This window comes from Cnephaeus nilssonii, assembly GCF_951640355.1.
Source record: "Cnephaeus nilssonii genome assembly, chromosome: 9".
NCBI lineage: Eukaryota > Metazoa > Chordata > Mammalia > Chiroptera > Vespertilionidae > Cnephaeus > Cnephaeus nilssonii.
The window spans coordinates 35847654-35869551 of NC_137080.1; the positions used below are offsets into that span (position 1 = coordinate 35847654).

General features: G+C 45.2%; 1 protein-coding gene across 4 annotated transcripts in view; it reads left to right on the top strand.

Moving 5' to 3' along the window:
- Positions 1-21898, top strand: part of FYN (FYN proto-oncogene, Src family tyrosine kinase) — a 207267-nt gene that overhangs the window by 138212 nt on the left and 47157 nt on the right. For all 4 annotated transcript variants that reach the window (XM_079779968.1, XM_079779967.1, XM_079779966.1 and 1 more), the window contains 2 exons: positions 12561-12818; positions 16492-16588. In XM_079779968.1, coding sequence (XP_079636094.1) covers positions 12572-12818; positions 16492-16588 — 344 coding nt within the window. In that variant the 5' untranslated portion in view covers positions 12561-12571. The remainder of the gene's footprint in view (positions 1-12560; positions 12819-16491; positions 16589-21898) is intronic.

Consider the following 21898-nt stretch of genomic DNA (forward strand, 5'->3'; position numbering starts at 1 on the left):
ATTCGTTATTGTTGTTATCCTACGAACCTGCCTTAACCCAAGGTTGGCTGTCAGTATCAAAGGAGGTCAGACAATCATATTAGGTCTAGAGGCGGGAGGGGGTTGGGGTGGGGCGGGGAGGAGACACACAAGTGACAAACTCAGCTACTCTTTGACCTCTGTGTTAAGTTTAATTCCTTTACTTCCTTCTTGTGTTGGAGTGCAGGCTACCTATTATAATCAAAAGACCCCCACCTCACTCCCCCAAAAACACAGTGGTTCACACAAAATAGATGTTAGGGTCTGAGATCAAAGCTTCAGGGTGAACGAGCAGTTTCGTGAGGCCATCCAAGGCCCAGGTTCTTTCTGTCCTGCAGCTCTGCCATCCCCTGTAGGTTGCTATCCTCGGTCTGGTTGAATCCAGTTCACCAGCACCACATCCATTTTTGCCTACAAGGAAGGGGAAGGAGAATGGAGCTTAACCCACTCCTTTGGAAGGATGCAGCAGATGAATATATCACGTCTGTTTACTACCAGCTAGCCAGGATTAAGTGGCATGGCCACACCTACTACAATCGAGTCTGAAAAAGGGAGTCTTCAGCTGAATAGCCATAGATGGGCCTTGTTGAAACTGTTACTGTAGAAGCAGCTGGTGGATTTGATGAGGCAGTGAGCAGTCTGCCATACCCTTCTCCTGCCTTCATCCTCCCACTACTCACTTATTTTCAGTGATGTAGATTTGGGACTCGAGTTTGCAAGGCTGTATGCCCAGGTTCAGAATCCTGCAAACCCTCAGCAAAGGGGAAGATAAACTTCTGTGCTGTCATCTTTAAGGAGATAATCTCAAGTTCAGTTACTCTGCAATACAACACTCTAAAAAGAAATCATACTCTGTCTCATTGATATTCCAAGGGGAAAGTCACTATTGAATTGATTTACCACAAATTGTATACCCAGTCAACCAACTTGGCCTCAGCAGAGGTAAGGAAAGTAAATTCAAGCAGAGACAGTCCTCATTTCTTTTAGGCGAGGAAGTGGTAGGAAGAGTGTGGCTAGAGTCAGTCCTCCTCTCTGCTCCCCTTTATTCCCATCGTCACCATCACTATCACCGTCCCTTGTCCCAGTACAGACCATGGAATTAGAGAGGGGTATGTTTTCCGACAGCCTACTTTATCAGCATTCACACCTAAACAGCTGCCTGAGATGCTTTGAAATTCTAAACCACTGCCAGGGATACAAAAATTATGGCTCCTGGTGTTGCTGGATTCCTTGCAACTTGAGAATGTGCCAACATAAAGATCCAGAGGAGCAGGGACCTGGCTTCATGTCATTCTTCAAAGAAAAGACGCCAGCCTCGGTTCCAAAAACACAGTACAAATGGCCTCACAACCAGATTCTCAGGGGAGTAGATTTTGATGGGCTCTGACTGCATAACCAGATAACTGATCAGTGAAAAGGGGAGACGTGGGGGTCACAACACACACATGAGCTCGAGGGCGAAAAGAAGAAAAATAACATTTTCTTATTCGAAGTCCATTCTGTTTCTTTAAAGGAATGGATTGTCTTGACTGGAACTAGTGAATTAAAGAGAAAAAGAATTCACTGTTTTTTGAAAGGAGGAGGTCACATTTACAGAATCATCTGGTGAGGAACCTCTATAGAGACTGGAAAGATTGGCAGAGAGGGTTTTGTTGAGCATTGGAGAGTGAACCTCGTTGGCTTTCATTCTCAGCATTGGCGGGGAGGGGGCATTGATGACGCCTATTCAAACAGCTGCTTTGTGCTAATGTGTTTTCTTGTGGCTCCGCCAGCTGACACCCTGACCCTTGGGCCCTCAGCCAGTCCAGCCCAGAAAGCCAGTCTCTGCCACTGTGGCCCAGATGTGACACTGACTTTCCTATTTCTCTTTGCTACTTCATGAATAAAGCCCACATTTTTGTTTTTATTTTGTTTTCCTCTGGTTGTTTTTATAGAACAGGGCCAAGGAAAGATGCTTGACTGAATACCAACATTAGAAAGAAACATCTTTGTTGGATCTTTTGTTTCTGAAAAATTTTCAGGTTGCGTAAACGAGTGTTGGTATTATTCTGTACCCTGCTTGGATTGCCCCAAAATCTAGGGACGGGGGAAAAAGTCAAAACATCAAAATGCTAGGCTGACTATCATACCAACAAGAAAGGGTGAAGGCAACAAGAGGAAAGATGAGGGGAAATACAGAACTTTTCTGCCTTGTGCCCTAAGCAAGTCTCCTTGTTTTCACCACTAACAGGCACCCAAAGAGGAACAGTGCTTTGCTTCATCTTCCCCACCTTCTTAGAGCCGTGCCGATGTGTGGTCATTAGGCACTCTCTCACCGAGAGGTCCTGCAAATACCGCAAGTAGCCAGGACTCCTTGGTTGGGGTCCACGGGCGACTTGAACGAGTACTACTGCCATTCTGAGTTTACTGGCTTTCCCCAGGTACCTAGGAGTTTGGGCCCCCAATGTTCTCAAAAGCCCACCAACCCAGCCACCCCACTCCTGGTTCTGTAATCTCAGATTCTGACACTTGCCACCAACAGGATCTTGTGAGTTGATTGTATATTCTGGCTTTGCTTAATCTGACCTTAATTAGATTCCTATGGCTGTTCATTTGTGTGCGCCAACCCCTCACCCCCAGCACTGCTCCCTCACTGCCCGCTACCCAGCACAGATGTTATAAAAACACACTCAGAAGTCTCTCTGTCCTTTGGTACTGTCACCATTCACACCTTCCAAAAGGAGAGATTACCTCCTAACAGGCTTTAGAATCAGTCATTCTCCCTCTCTTAACATTTAAGTTCATGAAGCATACTTCATCCATGTATGGTTGCTGTCAATTTATATACAAAATAGAGGCCTGGTGCACGGATTTGTACACCAGTGGGGTCCCTCAGCCTGGCCTGCGCCCTCTTGTAATCCAGGACCCCTGAGGAATTAGTAATGCACGAAGCAGCAGGCGGCCGGGGAGGAGCCCTAGCCCTGCTGGGTGCTGTGCTGCTCCTGCTCATCCCCGGGCCCTGCTGTGCCTGCCACCACTGCTCAGTAGTGCTGCAACTGAGGCTGGAGAGGCTAGCGCTGCCGCAGTGGCGCTCCCACTGTGGGAACGCATCTGCCCCCTGGTGGTCAGTGCACATCATAGCGACCGGTCAAACGGTCCACCAGTCGACCAGTTGCTTAGGGTTTTATATATAGAGATTAAATCAGTAACTGATAAGACTAAAGGGACCTTTCTTATTTAAAATGATGATTTATTCTTCTTATTAAAATGGTACGTTCTTGAGTTAGCTGGTTTTGCTCAGTGGTTAGAGCATTGGACAGAAGGGTCATGGGTTGGATTCCTGGTCAAGGGCACGTACTTCAGTGCAGGCTCAATCCCGGCCCAATGGATGTGTCTCTCTCATATCAATGTATCTTTCCCTCTCCTTCTCTCTCTCTCTTCCTCTCCCTCCCTCCCTCCCTCCCTCTGTACCCTTCTCTTCCTTCCATTCTCTCTAAAAATCAATGGAAAAATATCCTCAGGGAAGAATTTCTTTTAAAAATGGTATGTTCTCAGTATAGAAAATCTGAGAAATAAAGAAACAGAAAGAAGGAAGAACAGTCACCCATAGTCTTATCGTCTGCATACCACCAGCAAGCGTCTCAGTGTCTTTTCTTCCCAATTTCTAGTCATAGAGTCTCATTCATGTGATCCTTCTTACTGTAACATGAGCATTATTTCGTATTACTAACAATATTCTGTAAACATAGGTTTTAGTTTCTGTTTAATTTTATATTACAGGCATGCCTTACATTTAATTTACTTAGCTATTACCTTTTTATTAAGCAATTAGCAAGTTTTCTAATTACAGTTCAAATTGTAAATAATACTTCATAGAACTTCTTTATATGTCTTTTTTAAGTATCTCTTTAGCACAGACTCAGACAAAGAGCAGACCCATTTTTAAGGTTTTTGTTTTTGTTTGTTTTAACCCTCACCCAAGGATATGTTTTTATTGATTTTTAGAGAGAGAGAAAAGCATCGATGTGAGAGAGAAATATCAGTCGGTTGCCTCCCACAAGCGCCCCTACTGGGGATCGAACCCACAACCTTTATTGTAGGGGACGACACTCCAACCAACTGAGCCACCCAGCCAGGGCAAGGCTGTTGTTGTTTTTTATAATATTGTCAAATTGGTTTACGAGAAGGTTATCCACTTATTCCTAGTTTTCTATCATCAGTGTATAATATGCATTTAAAGGAACCTTCATTACTATTGAGCAGACTTCTTTTTTAAATTTTATTAATTTAGAGGTGAAAGTATCTCACTAACCTAAATTGTGTGTCTTTGATTACTACTGAAGGTAACATTTTCTGATATGTTTCACAAGTTGTTTTTCCATTCTTTGACTTGCCAGTTCACATCATATTCCATTTACATAATCTTAGACTTCTTCGTATCTGTATAAATTCCTTATATATTAAAATACTAACCCAAGAGAATTGAAAGCATGTGTCCACACAAAAGCTTATACATGAATGGTCCTAGCAGCACTATTCATAATAGCCAAAAAGTGGAAACAACCCCAATGTCTATCAACGGATGAATGGTAAACAAGTGGTATATCCATACAGTGGAATACTTTCAACCATAAAAAGGAATGAAGTACTAATTTGTACTACAAAATGAATGAGCCTTGAAAACATTATGCCAAGTAAAAGCAGCCAGTCACCAGAAGCCACGTATTGTATGATCCCATTTATATGAAACGTCTAGAATAGGCAAATCCATAGAGACAGAAAGTAGATTAGCGGTTGCCAGGGACTGGAGTGAAAAGGGAATGGGGAGTAACTGCTTAATGAATGCGTGTTTCTTTTGGGCGTAATGAAAATGTCCTGGAATTAGATAGTGGTAATGGTTTCCTTTGTAAATATATTTAAAACCACTGGACTGTACACTTTATGAAGGTGAATCTTATGGTGTATGAATTATATCTCAATAAAAAGAAAATAAGATAAAATTGTAAAATACTGACCACAAGGAACTTCGATGTGATCCAAAAAGGGGTGGGGGAGGCCTGAGAAGCTTTACAATCTGTGCTCTAAATCTTTCTGAACCTCTGGCGTAGACAGTTAAAACATATCCCTGTTTTTACCACCATTTCACGCCGAGTAAAGTGAATGTGGAAAGAAAACGTCCTTCCCTCCTTTTGGAGCCTTTCCATGATTTGGTGTTAAACCCTCATTTGGCCATTTGGGTTTGGGAATGGTTCCAGCATTTAGCTGACGGCAACGTTAAATTTCACCATTGGCATCTAATGCTTCCATTTCCCTTTTTATTAAGTGCTTTTGCATCTCTGAGCTTTGGGGAATGGAAGATGATACAGAAGGGAAAGGAGAGCACACTACGGGGGCGGGAGCTGTGCTTCTCAGCCTGGGGGTCATTTCAATGAGACAAGCCAGAGAGGGGGAGCCAAACATACATTCTAGGTGCCAGGAATGTGGCTTTTCCTTAAAGTAATGTGACATTGTACAAGTGGTCCATGGTAGTTCAGTTCCCTGGCTGTGCAGCGCAGAACAAGGTGTATCCTCCTCACCCTCCAGAGGGTCTTTGCAAGTTGTGCATAAATGATCACATGGGGCCAGCTCCACGTGGACTCATTTTTGAAGCAGAGCTTTGATGTGATTTTTCACATACGCTCTGTTCTCCCAGTGTTGCATGTGGCCCGTGCTGGCATCGGATGTATTTCTGCTTTTACATCTGCCTTCTCCTCTCAGAGGTGTAGTGTTGATCACTTGTGTGTGAGTGGGGGCCTCGCCCTCAAAAGACTCCATTGAGAGTAGAAATCTGTTATTTTGTGCTTAGAGGTGGCATTTCGTGTATAGCTCAGTTTATGCAGTAAATATGTTGCAGGAAGTTTTACTTGTAAACAAATCACGTTTTAAGTGCAATAGGAAGGCTCACTTGTATACCAAGAGACCGATGCTGACTCCTTCATGATATATTTAAATACCCCACCATGTCTAGGAAATCATAGGACACTCAGGGCTGCTTTGCTGTCATTGGCTCAAACGTTCATTAAGATGCCAAACTACATAAAGGGAGCTGGTGACTCACCACGCCTGGCATGGCCCCAGCACCCCTACAGAGCCAGTCTCAGGGGGCGGGTGTGAGTGTGGGGGAGTGAGGCCCAGGACCCGAAATCAGGGCCTTCATCAGTCATACACATGAAGTTGGGTTCCCTAGAACTAGAGGACCTTCCCCACAGGTCTCTCCCACCCTCCCACCCACACGCTTGCGTGGACTGACCTGGATTCCATGGGGCGGGAGGCAGCTCCAGGATAAAGGCTTCATGTGCTGACCATGGTATCACTCTGTCTGGCATCAGATCCCATTTCCACCCCTGACTGAGCCGTGGGCAAATTCCCAAACTTCTCTGTTCTTCCATTGTAATGTGAGGGAAATGAGAATACCTCCGTCTTAGTATTGTCCTGAAAATTTAGTGAGTTAGCCTCCCCAGTCATCTCGGACCCTACTGCCCTGCTTGCAGACCCTTGTGGGGTGTCAGGATCCAATGTCCTACAAAGAGGATTGAAAATCATCATCAAGGATTGAAAGTGTTAGGAAATTTGGGTGACAAGTCCTGTGTCCCAACTACCATTGCTAGCAATGTGGCACTCGCCTGTCACTAAACAGGGGGGAACCAAGGCCAGCCGTCCCTGGGCTTGAAGGGATTCATTTTCTCCATTGAGAACATTGCAGAATTTCTCAGGTTGATTCTTGAGAAATTTTTCAAGAAGCAACAGCCCCCTGCCATGAATCTTCTTTCCTGAAGTCCTTTCTGATGTGTCTCTGCCACATGTTATTATCCTCTTGCCTCCCGCTGTCCCTGTTGACTGGAAAAGGATGTTTGCTTGTTAAGCTGCCAGTTTTTGCTTTTCTCCCAGAGAAGTGGGTGGAACTGTGTAGTAGATCTACAGTTCAGCTCTAAGTCCTTTTTCAACCTTCCCATCTCAGTTACTTGTGTTTGGTTTCTAGGTTCCCAGGAAACATGCCACATCAGAGTACCGGCCAACGTGGCTTTCCTGTCACCCTCCAAAGTCTGGGCTGTCAGGAGCAAGAGTGGTGACTGATGCCTAGGGGCTGTCGCTCCTCCACAGGCACCTAGGCTGGTTTCTGAGACAAAAGTGCTTATGCTGCTGAAATTAGTTAGTTATTGTCAGCTTCACCTTTCCTCCTCCTGCCATCCCCTCCTCTGCCTGCAAGTTTAGGTGTCTCAAGAGAAAGTACTCTGCCTTTGCAGAAGACTGCCCGTGGCCTTTTCCCATTTTTGGTACCGAGCTCTCACACACCTGTGAAATCTTCTCAGCAACCCTGCAACATTATACCCTGAGCATACAGGTGGTGCTTTATCAACTGGCATGTGAGAAAACATAAGCACATCTGTGTTTAATGGCCATTAGCAGAACAGACCGTGGTCTCGTGGTCTCTGGCATCAGTGGAGGGAATGTAGTTCAACCAGACTCACTGTGGACCAGCAGCCTATGCCCAGAGGAGCAGAGAGATCCCATCCTCTGTGTCAGTTTTAGTCAATCACCCGAGGGCTATGTGAAGACGGATTCTGGGGCTGCACATGGCATAGCACCAGAAAGTGCTCTGGTCAATTGATGGCGTCTGCCAGGCTCACAGGAGCAAGGTGTGACCATCCTTGCAATCTCCCTTTAGCAACTCTTCCTGGAGTTGCTTCATACTGTTGGCACATATGAGAAGATCCACCAAACTAAAGAAATTGTAAGCAAATCAGATTTTCCATGCATTACAGAAACAGAGCCCCTCAGTTTGCAGGACTGGCACATAGGGAGATCCATAGCTATAGATCCTGTTTGTCAGAGTGCTTGCCCATCGGTTTTTCTAGGCACAGCAACATGCAGAGAAAGATGGTCATGAGTTCATGATGTGCGATTTACTGATCAGAGTAACTCCAGGGCCCTAGCTCTTTCAGAATGGCATTACTCAGAGTTTCCCAATGCCCCACATATCTTGAGCAAGTATAGTGGTGCATTAGTTCATCGTGGACCTACAGCGTTGGCCATAAAAGCCCCACCACAAAACTGTGCGTAATGAAGAATGTTTTCGTTTTAACTCAGATGCTGAGAAGTTTGCCTCGTGGCAAGGAGCCTGAAGTCACATTGAGCACAACGCATATAGCATCTTTTGCTCTTCCATCAGGGAATGGTTAGTCAGGCCACCCTAAGGGGGAGGAAGAAGACCACAAGCTCTTACACAAATATTTTCATTGTGATTAGCTTTTAATGGCCTGAGCCTGCGTTTACTGATTTATTTCAGAGTCTTCATGTTTGTCAATGAAAGGAAAAGAATAAGCAAGATCTGTGCGGAAACATTCCTTATTCAAAATTCCAAATGCACGAAGTGGTAACGGAGCTGTCCCTTGTATAAAAGAGAATTGTTTTCTCCAAGATGAATTGAGTTTTGCGTGTTTGTTTTTTGGTTTTGTTTTGTTTTGTATTTAAACATTTAACAAATATTTATTGAGCTCCTGCAGCGTGCCAGGCACTGTCTTGGACACTAGGGATATAATAAGGAAACAAAAATAATAATAATCCCTGTCTTTAAGGAACTCACTATTACTTCCTTCCACTATTTTATAGAATTATATGTAAGCTGTTACTCATTTATTTTAGTAGATTTTGAAAGACTGTTTTTTTTCTTAGTTTGGTTAGATGTAGGGTCCTATTTTCATATTTTCAGCAAGATCCTTATAATAGAGTTTGTTTTGTTTTGTTTTGTTTTGTTAGAATTGGAAGAGTAGTATATGAGAGTTCTCATTGATTTTTTTCTTTAATCTTCACCTGAGGATATGTTTTTACTTATTTTAGAGAGAGGAGAGGGAGTGAGAGAGAGAGAGAGAGAGAAAGAAACATCTATGTGAAAGAGAAATATCAATCGGTTGTCTCCCGCATGAACCCCGACCAAGGATCAAACCTGCAATCTTTTGCTGTATAGGATGACACGCCAACCAACTGAGCCATACGGGCCAGGGCAATTTTAGATTATTTTCTCTATCACAGAGACAAGCTTCTAGAGAAAAATCAGAGCATTTCATGTCTATTTTTTTAATTGCCTCCTTTTACCTAGCAAGCCTATTTTCCTAAGAAATGCATTCTAGATCACATGCTAATCATATACCTGTAAGGGAAACAGCTGTTATATTGTTTCAAAGGTATAAACCTTTCCCCTCCATAAGTCAGGATTTCCCAGCCTTGCCACACTTTAACAGTTAGAGCTAAGTAACCCTTCGTCCTTGGAAGCTATTCTGTTCACTGTGGGGTGTTTAGCAGCATCCTTGCCTCTTCCCACTAGGTGCCAGTAGTACCTCTCATTCCAGAGATGTGACAACCAAAAATTCCTCCAGGCATTTGGTCTTGATGCAGAAAGAAAGAATACATCCCTCCATCAGACCTGGCGGAGAACCACTGGTGTGATGGATGTTATTCTGTGATTCAGGTCTCACATCCTCGAGGCACAGTACATCAGTGAGATCCCTGACAAAAAACACCGGGACAAGAAGTGTCTTCTGTCTGTTCTTTGTAAAAGCTTGGAGTAACTTTCCACCATGAAAGAGTTAATCTAAAGTGAGCAAGACATTTTTCAGTCTTATGAAGCAACACCAGCAACAAATGATGACATCTTGGAGATATTTTGCATTTCCTTTTGGAAACTTGTTAAAATCATATTCATTTACCGTAAGTTAGAGAGCATGTTGGACACAGTATACTCTAAGTTAATCTCAAATGATTTACAAGTAAATGTGTTCCAGATTTGGTGATCTCAGCTCAAGCAGTAGGCGGCTCATTTCCAAATATTTCCATTCTCAGGAACCGACATTCAATTCAATAAGTATTTGTTGAAACATGCAATGCGAGAGGACTTTGGAACAATCGGAGGTTGCTTCCATGGCCCCGTCCAGCAGGAAAGCAGTGCGCACAACAGTGCCCCCGAGAGCCTCCATGTCTGACGTGGCACTCCCCACTTTGGTTTGCAGGATCCTGTGGGAAAGCTAGCTTTTTCATTCTCCTTCACCGCACCAAGCCCATTCCCATCCTGTACCAGCTGTGCCCTCCCCGGTGAATATATGTAATTATGCATGATGTCATGTGTTTCTTATTTGGTTCTTTGGTCCCAAATGGGCCGCTTCTCAGAGTTTTGCCAGGGACATCCATTGCACGTTCTACCTCCCCACTGTCAGCTTGACAGGATATTTTAGTCCATAGTGGGGTCATTTAACCAACTTGCCTTGTATTTCTGAATCATCTTCACTTCTCTCACACACCAACAGAGTAAAAAATGCAGGGCAAACTTCTGATAAAAGTCACTGGAAGAACGATTGGTCTTGATGCAGAGAGAAAGAAAGGGTGAAAGAGAAACACAGTGGGCTAGAGAATCTTCACTCATTCCATTGCTCTTCATTGATCACCTACTATGTGCCAGGCACTGGCAATATAGCTATGACAAAAATGGGCAGGGCCCTGCTTTCCTGGAACTCACAGTTGATCGGGCAGTGAAACAAGTAAACAGGCCACGTTTTAATAGGGCACAACAGGTGCCAATATGAGGCAAATCGAGATGCCATGGGAACACTTTAAGAAGAGCACCACCCCAGCCTGGAGGGGGAGAATCAGAGAAGGCTTTGCAGAGGAAGCAGTGTCTTATCTGGGACTTGAAGGATCTGTTGCGTATCAAAGAGGAGAGGGAAAGAGCATTCGAGGCCATGTTCCAAGGCCTATAGGAGAGCAGAAAAAATGGAACCTTTGAGGACCTGAGAAACTCAGAATGTTTGGATAGTAGAGTGTGAGACAGGAAGAGGGAGAAGTAAACAAGAAAAAGCAAATAAGGAAGCTTCTCAGGATTCTGACTTGAGCAACTGGGTCGTCGCTGGTGCCATTTACTGAGATTAGGAGCTCAGGAGAAGTAGGTTTGGAGGAGGGTAGGGTGGCAAAGACTCGAGTTTTTTATCCACCACTACCCCTAGAACATGGGAATGGCTTTTTAAATGTTTTTGAAAGATGCCAAAAGCTAATGGAAATGTAAGGTGTTAAGTTGCAGGTTTTAGTTTTGTTCCTGATACAATTTGACCTCTTAGTTTTTGCCAATTTAGCTTTTTATCCAGCAACTATTGCTTCATTTTGATACTTATCATTATCATATTGCTTAAATTTTACCAAATGAGTCTTGAACAATGGGTACCCTGAGTGAAGAAGTACAGTAAGGCATTAAGGGTCTGTATTCAGGCTTTTCCAACACACCTCTACCCTCTTTTAGAATATTTATTTATTTATTTATTTATTTATTTATTTATTTATTTAAGAGATAAAGGAAAGGAAAGGGAGAGAGGAAAAAAGGCATGATGTGAGAGAGAAACATCTTTTGGCCACCTTCCATATGCACCCTGACTGGGGACCGAACCCCAACCTGGGCATGTGCTCTGACCCTCCACCTTTCCAGGCATGAGACAATGCCCAACCAATTGGGCCACACTGGCCAGGGCTCTACCCTCTTCTTTAAATGTCCTTTGCCATGATGGAGTTTTTTATTCTAATACTGTGGTAGACTCATTTTCTAGAGCATATGTTACTTTTGGAGATGACTAAAAATCCTATCTAATAAAGAGGGAATATGCTAATTGACCCTCATGCCATCGCAAAGATGATGGCGCCCACAGCCAATAAGGGAGGAATATGCTAATTGACTGCCACACCCTCAAAGATGGCAGCGCCCACAGCCAATAAGGAGGGAATATGCTAATTGATTGCCATGCCCTCAAATATGGCAGCACCCACAGCCACAAGATGGTGGTGCCCAGTCCCCTCTGCCCCGCCGGGGCGGCAGGCGCGTGGCAAGGCCAGGACAACCCCCAGATGGGCCCGGCTGCTCCTGCATGCCTGCCTCCAGAGTCCCCAGTCCCCTCAGCCCCCCAGCCGCCCAGGGCCAGCCCAAGGTGCAGGCAAGCCTCGGATGGCGGCTGCCCAACCGCCCAGGGCCGCCCGAGGCTCAGGTAACCAGGGCCAGCCAAGGCTTGTGCTGCCGGTAGTGGCCCCAGTAGAGGTGTGATGGGGGCATTGCCTTCCCCTGATCTCCAGATCACCTCCCGCTCCTGAGGGCTCCCAGACTGTGAGAGGGGGCAGGCTGGGCTTAAGTGAGGGACCCCCCTCCAGTGCATGAATTTTTATGCACCAGGCCTCTAGTAGCATAATAATAAGTATTATTAGGCTGCTTCCAGGCAAGTGTGTGATATCATAGAATTTTAAGGTGTGCAGACCTCATTTGAGGAAAATTGCTGTGTGGTGAACATCAACTCTGTGTTGATCCCATTGCTCAGAGCATATGGGGAACAAATGTGATTGTCAAGTTAAGGGCACTGGAATTGCTTCTAACTATCAACCCCAGCCACTGCTTTGTCTCATGCCCTCACAGGCTTGAGATATCCAAGGGCCTCTTTCATAGTCAAGCAACTGGTAATGAAGGAGCATCCAAGTTCACGTGCCTCCTTTTCTGGTTTTGGCAGGAATTTAGATAATGGGCTGTGTGCAATGTAAGGATAAAGAAGCAACAAAACTGACAGAGGAGAGGGATGGCAGCCTGAACCAGAGCTCCGGGTACCGCTATGGCACAGACCCCACTCCTCAGCACTACCCCAGCTTCGGCGTGACCTCCATCCCAAACTACAACAACTTCCACGCAGCCGGAGGCCAAGGACTCACCGTCTTTGGGGGTGTGAACTCTTCGTCTCATACTGGGACCTTGCGTACGAGAGGAGGGACAGGTAAGCCCCAACGGTGACAGGGCTCGGGGGAGGGGGCAGCTGCTCTTCGTTCTTTTGCCAATTGAAGATTGGTGCTCCAGCTCCTTTTGACTAAGGACTTCATATTTAAGTTTTTATTAATTTCCACCTATCTTCTACCAGAGAAGGGGCTGTAAAAAACAAAACAAAACAAAACAAAAAAAACAGCGTTTCACATACACATCAGAATGCTGCAGACAGCGGTGCAGGGACCCCGCGTGGCTGCTCTGTGAGGCCTGCTTGGGTGTGAGGCACAGCTCTCCCAGGCACTGAGGGCAGGGGCTCTCCACCTTGGCTCACTGGCTCGGACAACTAGGCAGCTTTTCCGAAATACAGATGCCCGAGCCCCTCTCGGAGCTTTTGAATCTGAAGCTCCAGGACTGGATCTGAGAGCACATATTTTGAGTTTTCCAGATATTAAGGCACTCCTATTTCCCGGCTGAAAGCCAGGGGTAGCGTCTTCTCCCTCGCCTTCCTAATTTTCAGCCTGCCTGTCACTGCCCAGCCAGTGGGGCCATTTGGCGGCACTATTTTTTGGCCATTCGTCATCTTTGATTCTCTCGCTGACCTCCCTATTATGTTCATTATGACTGAGTTTATCAGCCCTTAAGTATTTCCATGTATCTTCTGTATTTTAAAACTAATTGTATGTATCCTTAAGGGATATTTTTCTCTTTTTTAAGTTTCCTTCTCTTTCCCACCAAGGCCTATGTTTCACAGCCATGTGCATTTGCTGACTGAGCTAATACTTTGTAAAATATCTGGCATACATTCTCAGACATATGTTTTCCAAAACATTTGCAAGTTATCTCATGCATCCTTAGTCTTCCAAATCTTCTCCCAGTATGTGAATCATGGTAACTAGATATGGGACATTATTTGTTCCAAAATTGTTTTGTTCATTACAAACGTTTAAGGAAATATACATCAACCATTGTGCTCTCAACTCATCCGGGAGCCAGTGTCTCATATAAGACCCCTTGTGCCTTGTTACTGGGGGAGTTGGCATTACTGAGACGTTAGCGGGGTTTTTGTCCCATTGCATGCACGAGGGCAGTGCACGTATATCCATGCACCTGACCCGGAGCTTTGGGCATTGTGTCCTTGTGTGATGGTTGCCTAGCTTTCCCTTTAAAGCAGGCCTCGCTCGGGTGAATGAATGCTAGGTACACTTACTTGTCCTTCCTGCCTTCCGGAATGGCGCCTAGAATGGAGGGAGGGAGGAAAGAGGCTGTCAGGCTGTCTCGGAAAGTCTCTTGAGGATGCAGGAGAGAGAAAAAAGAGCCAGCACTGCACCCAGCCATCCACCCTGTGCCTGCTGAGTGCTCTGCCAACAAGCCTCTGAATTCTGCTGATACAGGCATTGACTTTGTTCATTCATTCGTCGGTGCTGGATATGAATCCCTGTGTCCACAGGTGTCATTCATAAAGTCACCAGAGGGGTCATAAAGCTACTTGTCTTGAATGTGTGGGTCTATACTGTACTCAGAGACAACCTTAGTGTAAAGGCCATCTGGTCCTTATAAATCTGAAAGTTGAAAACATTATCCCCAAATACTAGCGGATCTTTGTGCCTTGCATTATTTGGCTTTACTATACATGCATGTCTTTCTTCTCGCCACTGCTTTCAGAACATTAAGGCCAGGGACAGTGTCTGTGTGTTTCTGTGACCTCCTTTGACTCTCCCTTCCGTTTCTAAAGGATAAAAATACCCAGTGAGCCCAGCATGGTTCAATGCTTAAGCATCAGCCTATGAACCAGGAGGTCATGGTTTGATTCCCAGTCCAGGCACATGCCCGGGTTGTGAGCTGGATCTCCAATGAGGGGCATGCAGGAGGCAGCCAGTCAATGATTTTCTCTCATCATTGATGTTTCTGTCTCTCCTTCTCCCTTCCTCTCTGAAATCAATAAAAACATATTTTTCAAAAACAAACAAAAAACACCCTATGAGAACTTGCTGGCTGGTCAAGGGAGAGAGTGGAAGTGTCCATCCTCGTGTGCTTGTCTTACGCACAATGCAGCTTTGATTTGTTTTTAAATTATGTAATGAAAGGAATCTGTTGGCAGAGTGTTCAATGAGAATAAATAATAAGCATGACTTTACAGGCTCCTGCTATTTTGTTTTTAGCCAGTTCTCTTCTAACCTTTTAAAGAAATCTAAAGAAAGGAGGACCGTTGCCAAATGAGCCATGCTTTGCAGGGTCAGACCCTCTGAATGCCAGCTCTCCTACGGGAGGTCTCACAGGAATGGGGTAGAAAGACGAGCCCTGCCTCCCTCTCTGGTTCTTCAGTAGTCCCCCGGGCACATCTGTTCCCTTGGAACCGCCCACTCAGCAAAACGGCAGCTTGGTGAAGAGTACAATCCACACCGAGCACTGTAAGGTGTATAGATCAAATGAGAAGCCAGAGAGCAGAGAAATGGGGTGTGTTAGTTATCAATTACCGCATAATAAATTACCACCAAACTTAGCAACTTTAAAATGATGCACATTTATTATGTCCCAGTCTCTGTGGGTCAGGAACCTACGTCCTGCCTTTAGCCGGGTCCTGTGTTTCAGAGTCTCTCACAGGCTACAATCTAGGTGTGCTGGCTGGACTACAGTCGCCTCGCCATCCAACGGGGAAGGATCTGCTGCCAAGCTCATGGCGTTGGCAGGATTAAGTTCTTCGCTGGTTGTTGGCCATAGGCCACCCACAGTCTTTGTCGTGTGGGCCTCTCCAGCATGGCAGTTTGCTTCATGAAAGTGTTGGAGCCAAAGTGACGATAGAATGGGACTGCTAGGAAGACAGAAGTCCCAATCATATGAAGCCTAATCACTGAAGAGACATCCCATCGTCTTCGCCATGTTCTATTGGTTAGAAGCAAGTCAGCAGGCTCGCCCACACTCAGGGGAGGGGGATTGCACAAGGGCATGAATACCAGGAGGTGGGAATCACTGAGGCTGTCTCAGAGTCCTGCCCACTACGTGGAGGAAGTGGGACAGATGGGACACAGGACAGTCTGTGCTGTTAATAGCAAACTTCCGCAAAGCAGGAAAGACCTGTGTGGGGACTCAACCAGAAGAGAAGAGTAGGGTGGGTATGAGGAAGCGCAAGAACTACAAGTCAGTGTGAGGAGAGGCAACATCAAGGTGAGACGGGAGATCCAAAAGCAATTGCAGATGCAAAGGGCAAGATACCCTCTAATGAGTGAACATTTTCAGAGGTTTCTCAGCCCCCAGCTGCAGGGGTTTCCTGCTACGTCCTGCCTTCCTGTTATGCCAGGGAAGAGGGATGCATTTACCAGAACCTAACGTGGGCCCCCAAGTGTCAGAGAAAGGGTGTCTGATTGCTGCGGAACTGCAAATCTGGCGTTACACTGCTGCCGCCCTTCGCTGTGGACATGGTATTAACACCTGTCTCTTCCCGAGGATTCATTCCAAAGTGCATAGAGGAAAGTCCTTCAACGCCAGAGGGATCGAACAATGCTTCCCCGCAAGGACCAAGGCATGAGTCCAGCCTGGGACTCTGGGTTCACACGTTACTTACAAGGCCGCAGCGTGTTGTCCGTGCTGATTAGCTTTAGATTTTAAGAATGAGGTTTTAGCGAAGATTTAATTTCTTGGAATTAAGTTCCTCTTGTGATATCTCTCCCCTTTCGGTTCATTTTTTCCAGGAGTGACCCTGTTTGTGGCCCTTTACGATTATGAAGCAAGGACGGAAGATGACCTGAGTTTTCACAAAGGAGAGAAATTTCAGATATTGAACAGCTCGTAAGTTTGGAGAGGAAGGGGGAGCGTGTGCCTTTCAGATTGGGAAAATATCCTTGCTGCCAGGCTGCGCCTTTTCAGATGTATTAAATGCTGGAAGAACCCTGTTCAGTTAATCCCTTCACACCAATTTAACTTGAGAAACGAAGAGTCTGTGACCAGTGCCATATTATATGGCATTGTCTGTGTGGGGCGCTTTTGGGAGGCTACCCATAGTAGCCGAGTTGATGGTTTTGGTTTTGGTTTGGTTATAAATGCCCCCACATCACTCTCTGCAAATCTGCGTTTTCAGATGATTGGCACAGGCCTGGCTACCCACACTACCCTCCCTCTGCCTGGGGATTTTCTTCACATTTCAGATGCTGCACTAGCTAAACCCTCGCTTAAGGCTGGCAATAAGTTCCTTCTGTTTTCAAAACTGCTGAACATTCCAGTTGGGTGAAGCCTGAGGAGGCGTTGCCCCATAGTGAAAATTTGTGAGTGACTGAAATCTTTGTGAGGTGGGAGAAGAAGTGATCTCGCCCACTCTTGAGTAACTTCAATGTGTGCATTTTAAATGTGGCTGTAGGAACAACAGTCAACAGGCCATGGGGGAAGTTCCAGGGTGAGAATCACTCACTCTTCAGATACTACAATGAATACCTCCATTAGGAAGAGTAAATAGGGGTCGGATCTCGCTGTAGTTTTTAAATATTGCTTCTGTCCGGTGAAGGCAGTGTGCATGCATGAGTGCCCTCCAGAAAAATCCGGGCACTGGAGAAGGTGGAGGTGTCCAACATTGACATGACAAGCCTTGTCTCCTGCACCTCAGCTTTTCCTGTGAGTGTTCCCAGTGGTGGGGAAGGAGTGGGGGCCCCCCTGGAAGCTTTCCTGTGCCCCAAGTCTGGTTGCCCTGTCCTCTGCTCCCTGAGCGAACTGGATTTCATGATGGTGGAAGGACCTGAGGCCTGGCTCTTCTGCTTCCCAAGGAGCATGGGTGCAGCACACTCGGAGCTCCTTGTGGGAGGTGGCGGGGACCGAGGTGCAGTCTCCGTCCCAGCCACTCTCTCCACATCTCGTGGAAGGGAAAAGCCCCAGGAATTTTCTTGGAAATAGTGAACAGCTGCCATTTATTAAAGGCTCCTTATGTGCCAGCCATGTGCTAAGTTGCAAATGTTCACGTTTATTCTCCACAACAACTGCCTGAGGTGTGTCTCATAGTCATCCTTGTACACATGAGGAGCCAGAGGCTCAAGTTTGGAAGCTGCCCAGGTGCACAGAGGAGCTAGCAGGTGCCAGAGCCAAGAGTGACACGTGGGCATGCATCCTAAGTACAGTGTCAGGTTTGGTCTTGGAAAGGCCCAGAGACTCCCATCAGAGGGGACTGAACCATTCAAGGTACATGAGGGTGAAAGGTTGGCTGGGGGTGTGGGAGGAGAAAATTTGGCTTTGATCTCTTCTGATATCCGATACCTTACTGTTAGTTTGATTCTCAGATGAATGTTTCTTGTCAGAGTCTACTGACTTTGAAATACACTCCATTTTCCCTCCCCATTTCATGTAATATTCCCTCAAAGCCAGAGTTGGTTAGAACTTTTAACCAGATCCAGAAAGATAAGAACTAAGGAGTGGCAGCAAGTGCTGTTCCCAGTTCTCCGGCAGGTTCTCTCCACACTGCGAGTGGGCTTGGCGCCAGGTTGTAGGCGCCTGGCAAGCCAGTCCTGCCGAAGTCAAAGCCATGCCTTCTTCCTTTGGTAATGTGGATAGAATCTAAAATTTCAATCAAAATTGAAATTTTGGAGAAACACTCAAAACAAGATCTGATCTATCTCAATCTATATTTTGTGATTTGCCTTTAATGTTTATGGAAGGCTTTGAGCCTCTGACCCTGTTCTCTTAGAAGAAAATATTACAAGGTTTTTTTCCCTTTAATGTTTTTCCTTCTTGCCAGTGGAATTCCTCATTCTACATGCCATGTAAAGGCTCTGGGGGAAAGAAGGTTTTTGTAACAAATGCAATAACCTGAAGTCAAGGGTAATAACAGGGAAGACAAAATCATGAAGGAAAAACAAAGCAGCGATACAGAGCCAGATGGCATGTGTCTCCCCTCCCCCAGCCTCTCCCTGGCAGAGGGAAGGATGGGCTCTGTCTCCCTGGGGCAGCTGCCACACCTCCCATTGTGTGTCTTCCCACTCCTTTCCCTGACTGGAGGCAGAAATGGGAGGCCACAGGGCTGGCTTTTGTGTTTTAAAGTGCAGCGTGAACCATGTGATCTGTGTGTGTGCATATGTGCCCAGAGTTAATGGCACTGCCGCCCAGCCTGGGGGTGGGTGGTCCTTCACTGACCTGTAGTAAGTATTCAGCGTGGCATATTTGGACAGTATTAAGCTTGAACCCATTTTGCAAAATATCTTTGTTTAATTCATCTGTTTCATTCTCTGTTTTCTCATTTCATGGTGAGTGACTTACCACCTAGAAACAGCTATTCTTCAAAACATAATAAACAGTGGAACTGGGGTCATTGCCTAGGGTAGTGACTCTTTTCAAATGCTTTTCATCAGGATAAGAAGAAGCCCTGCTTTAGCGCCCCACCTAAACATTTGATAAAATTGTTATGGATCATGCTCTCTGAAAGTAGGATGGGCAGTGTCAATTTAGAAAGAATCCAGCATTTAAAATAAAATGGCTCCACAGCTGGTCAGATCAAGGCTGACCTTCCTTTGCAAATACCACTTCCTGGCTCCATCAGGGCTCCCAGCTCCTGGGACCTCAAGCCCTATGAGCAGTTTTGGGGATTGGGCTACACTCTTAATAAATCTTTAAATTAGAAGAACAGGGGGAGCTGTTGTGAAAACTTAAAAGCTATTCAGAGCCAGGGCTGAAATCATATATTTGGATATGTTAAAGAATAACAGTTGCCCTAGCTGGTTTGGGTCAATGATAGTGTCAGCCTGCAGACTGAAGGGTCCCAGGTTCAACTCCAGTCAAAGGCACATGCCCGGGTTGTTGGCTCGATCCTCAATAGGGGGTGTGCAGGAGGCAGCCGATCAATGATTCTCTCTCATCATTGATGTTTCTATCTCTCTCTCCCTCTCCCTTCCTCTCTGAAATCAATTTAAAAAAAAAAAGAATAACAGTTAAAGAAAAGCTCATCAACTCTTAAATTAATGAAATATCTGAACTGTAAGAACAGTTTAAAGACATGCACCTTTAATAATGCTACTCACAATTACTCAAGTAAAGACATAAAAGGGCCCTGACTGGTGTAGCTCAGTTGGTTGAGCGTCATTCCATGCACTGAAATCAGGTCGCCAGTTCAATTCCCGGTCAGGGCACATACCCAGGCTGCATGTTGGCACATACGGGAGGCAACCAATCATTGTTTCTCTCTCACATCAATGTTTCTCTCTCTCTCCCTTCCTCTCTCTCTAAAATCAATAAAAACGTATTTTCAAAAAGGAAATAAAAGGTAGCACAGTAAAGACCCTCTTTTCCTAAATCAAGTGAATGAATTATAAAGAGTGTATTATTAATATATAGGTGAATTGGGCTATTTAAAAAGATGACTTATTTATTTGCTCAAAAGACTTTTTTGATAGATGTTTTGAGTCTGTGCCAGCCTCTCTGGGCACCACATAATTAAGTTTACTACCTAATACATTGTGTCCTTGTCACCTCATATCTCCTTTGATAAAGACAGTGATCCTAGATGGCCTAGAAAAAGAGAAAAGGATTTTATCTTTCTCCTGAGTAACTGAAAACTCTTATGAGATTAATGGAATCACTTAAGAGAAATTCATGAGTTCCTGTACATGACTTGAGAATGAGCTGATAGTTGGATTCTAATTTGTGCTAAACTCTTTAGGTACCCAGAACAGAATGAGAGAGTTAATGCTGGATTTGAAATGGAAATTTCTTGATTAATAGAAGATCACCTGAATAAGACTGAGCTTGCCCCAACCTGCAGCAAAATGTTTTGGCTTCCTGCCCCAGCTGACATTACCAAGTATCCCAAAATTGATGCTATACTTCATTTTTCTTAATTTAAATCCATTAGAACTAACTTGATGAAGGTTATCTTGCATTAAAAAATAAGTCTGTGCTGCAGCACTTAATTTTTTTCTCACCATTTTGGAGCATTTCCCAAGTGGATGTGGGTTATGGGGAGGAGAAAAGAGAAGGCAGGGAGATGATAAGTATTGTTTTTTATGATGAAATGTCTCCATCTAGTGGAATTTTAGAGCAGTAAGCATTGTCACCCTGTTAAAGATAGTGTCGCCAAACATTTCCTTAAATACATGCAATGTTTAAAGAGAAAAGTAAACTCCCACGTGTTCTTATATGATTTCTTTACAACTCCATGTATTTCTTTTGGAGGACAAAGAAAAGAAACCAATACAAACTGTAAATATGTTGACATGTTTGAACCTGAAAGGCAGAGGGATGAGGTAGAGAAGCAGCACAAGGTAGATTGCACACAATTGATGATGATCTAGCTCTTTAGTTGGGTAATGGACTCATAGGTGTTCATATATAAATCTATTCTTTGTATGTATAAATTATTTTATAATAAAAATCTGGACATGAACTAAATTTAAAATTATTAAAGGACTTCCTAGGTATGAGAACAGTTATTTCCCTCTTTTGACTGATTTTTTTTTCCTGTTTAAATTTGTTTAATATGGTGAGAAAGGAAAAAGACTGAAAATCTAATCTAACATACGTTTTTATAAACCTTTGCCAGCGCCCTGTTTTCCTGTGGGCTGTTCTGTGTTAGTTGTGCCACCAAACACTTCCCACAACTGCACACATGTGGGCTGTCACCATTTGTCTGCGGCCTTACTCAATCGCATATGGAGCTGTTGCTCATCGGTCACTTTACTCAGATTCCATCTTTAAAGAATGGGTCTCTTGAGTAAGGCTCCCGTGTAATGTGGAGGCTGGTTATTCTCTCTCCTTAAATCCGTCTGGGGAAGATCCTGACCAGGGCCAAAAGCCAACACGCTTTCTTCCCTGGCCGAGGGTTTGGCACAGAGTCCAGCCAACAAGTGATCTCAAGAAAGGCCTGGGGTTTCTCTTGCTCACTCCAAGGACCAAACAAGGAAGGAGAGAAGGCGCTGGGCCTCTGGGGACAGGGTGGGTCCTTCAGCTCCCGTCTCAAGGGCAGCAGTCCCTCCCTGCCCCTCACACTCCTGACTCCAGGCGGGTGGAGGGATCTGGGCAGTCCGTGCCAGAGCTACAGCCCCACGCACATCTGCTAACCCCGGTGGACAGGGAGGAGCACGCACGCCATCCCCGCTCTCTGCCGCACACAGCTTGTGAGTCGAGCACGTG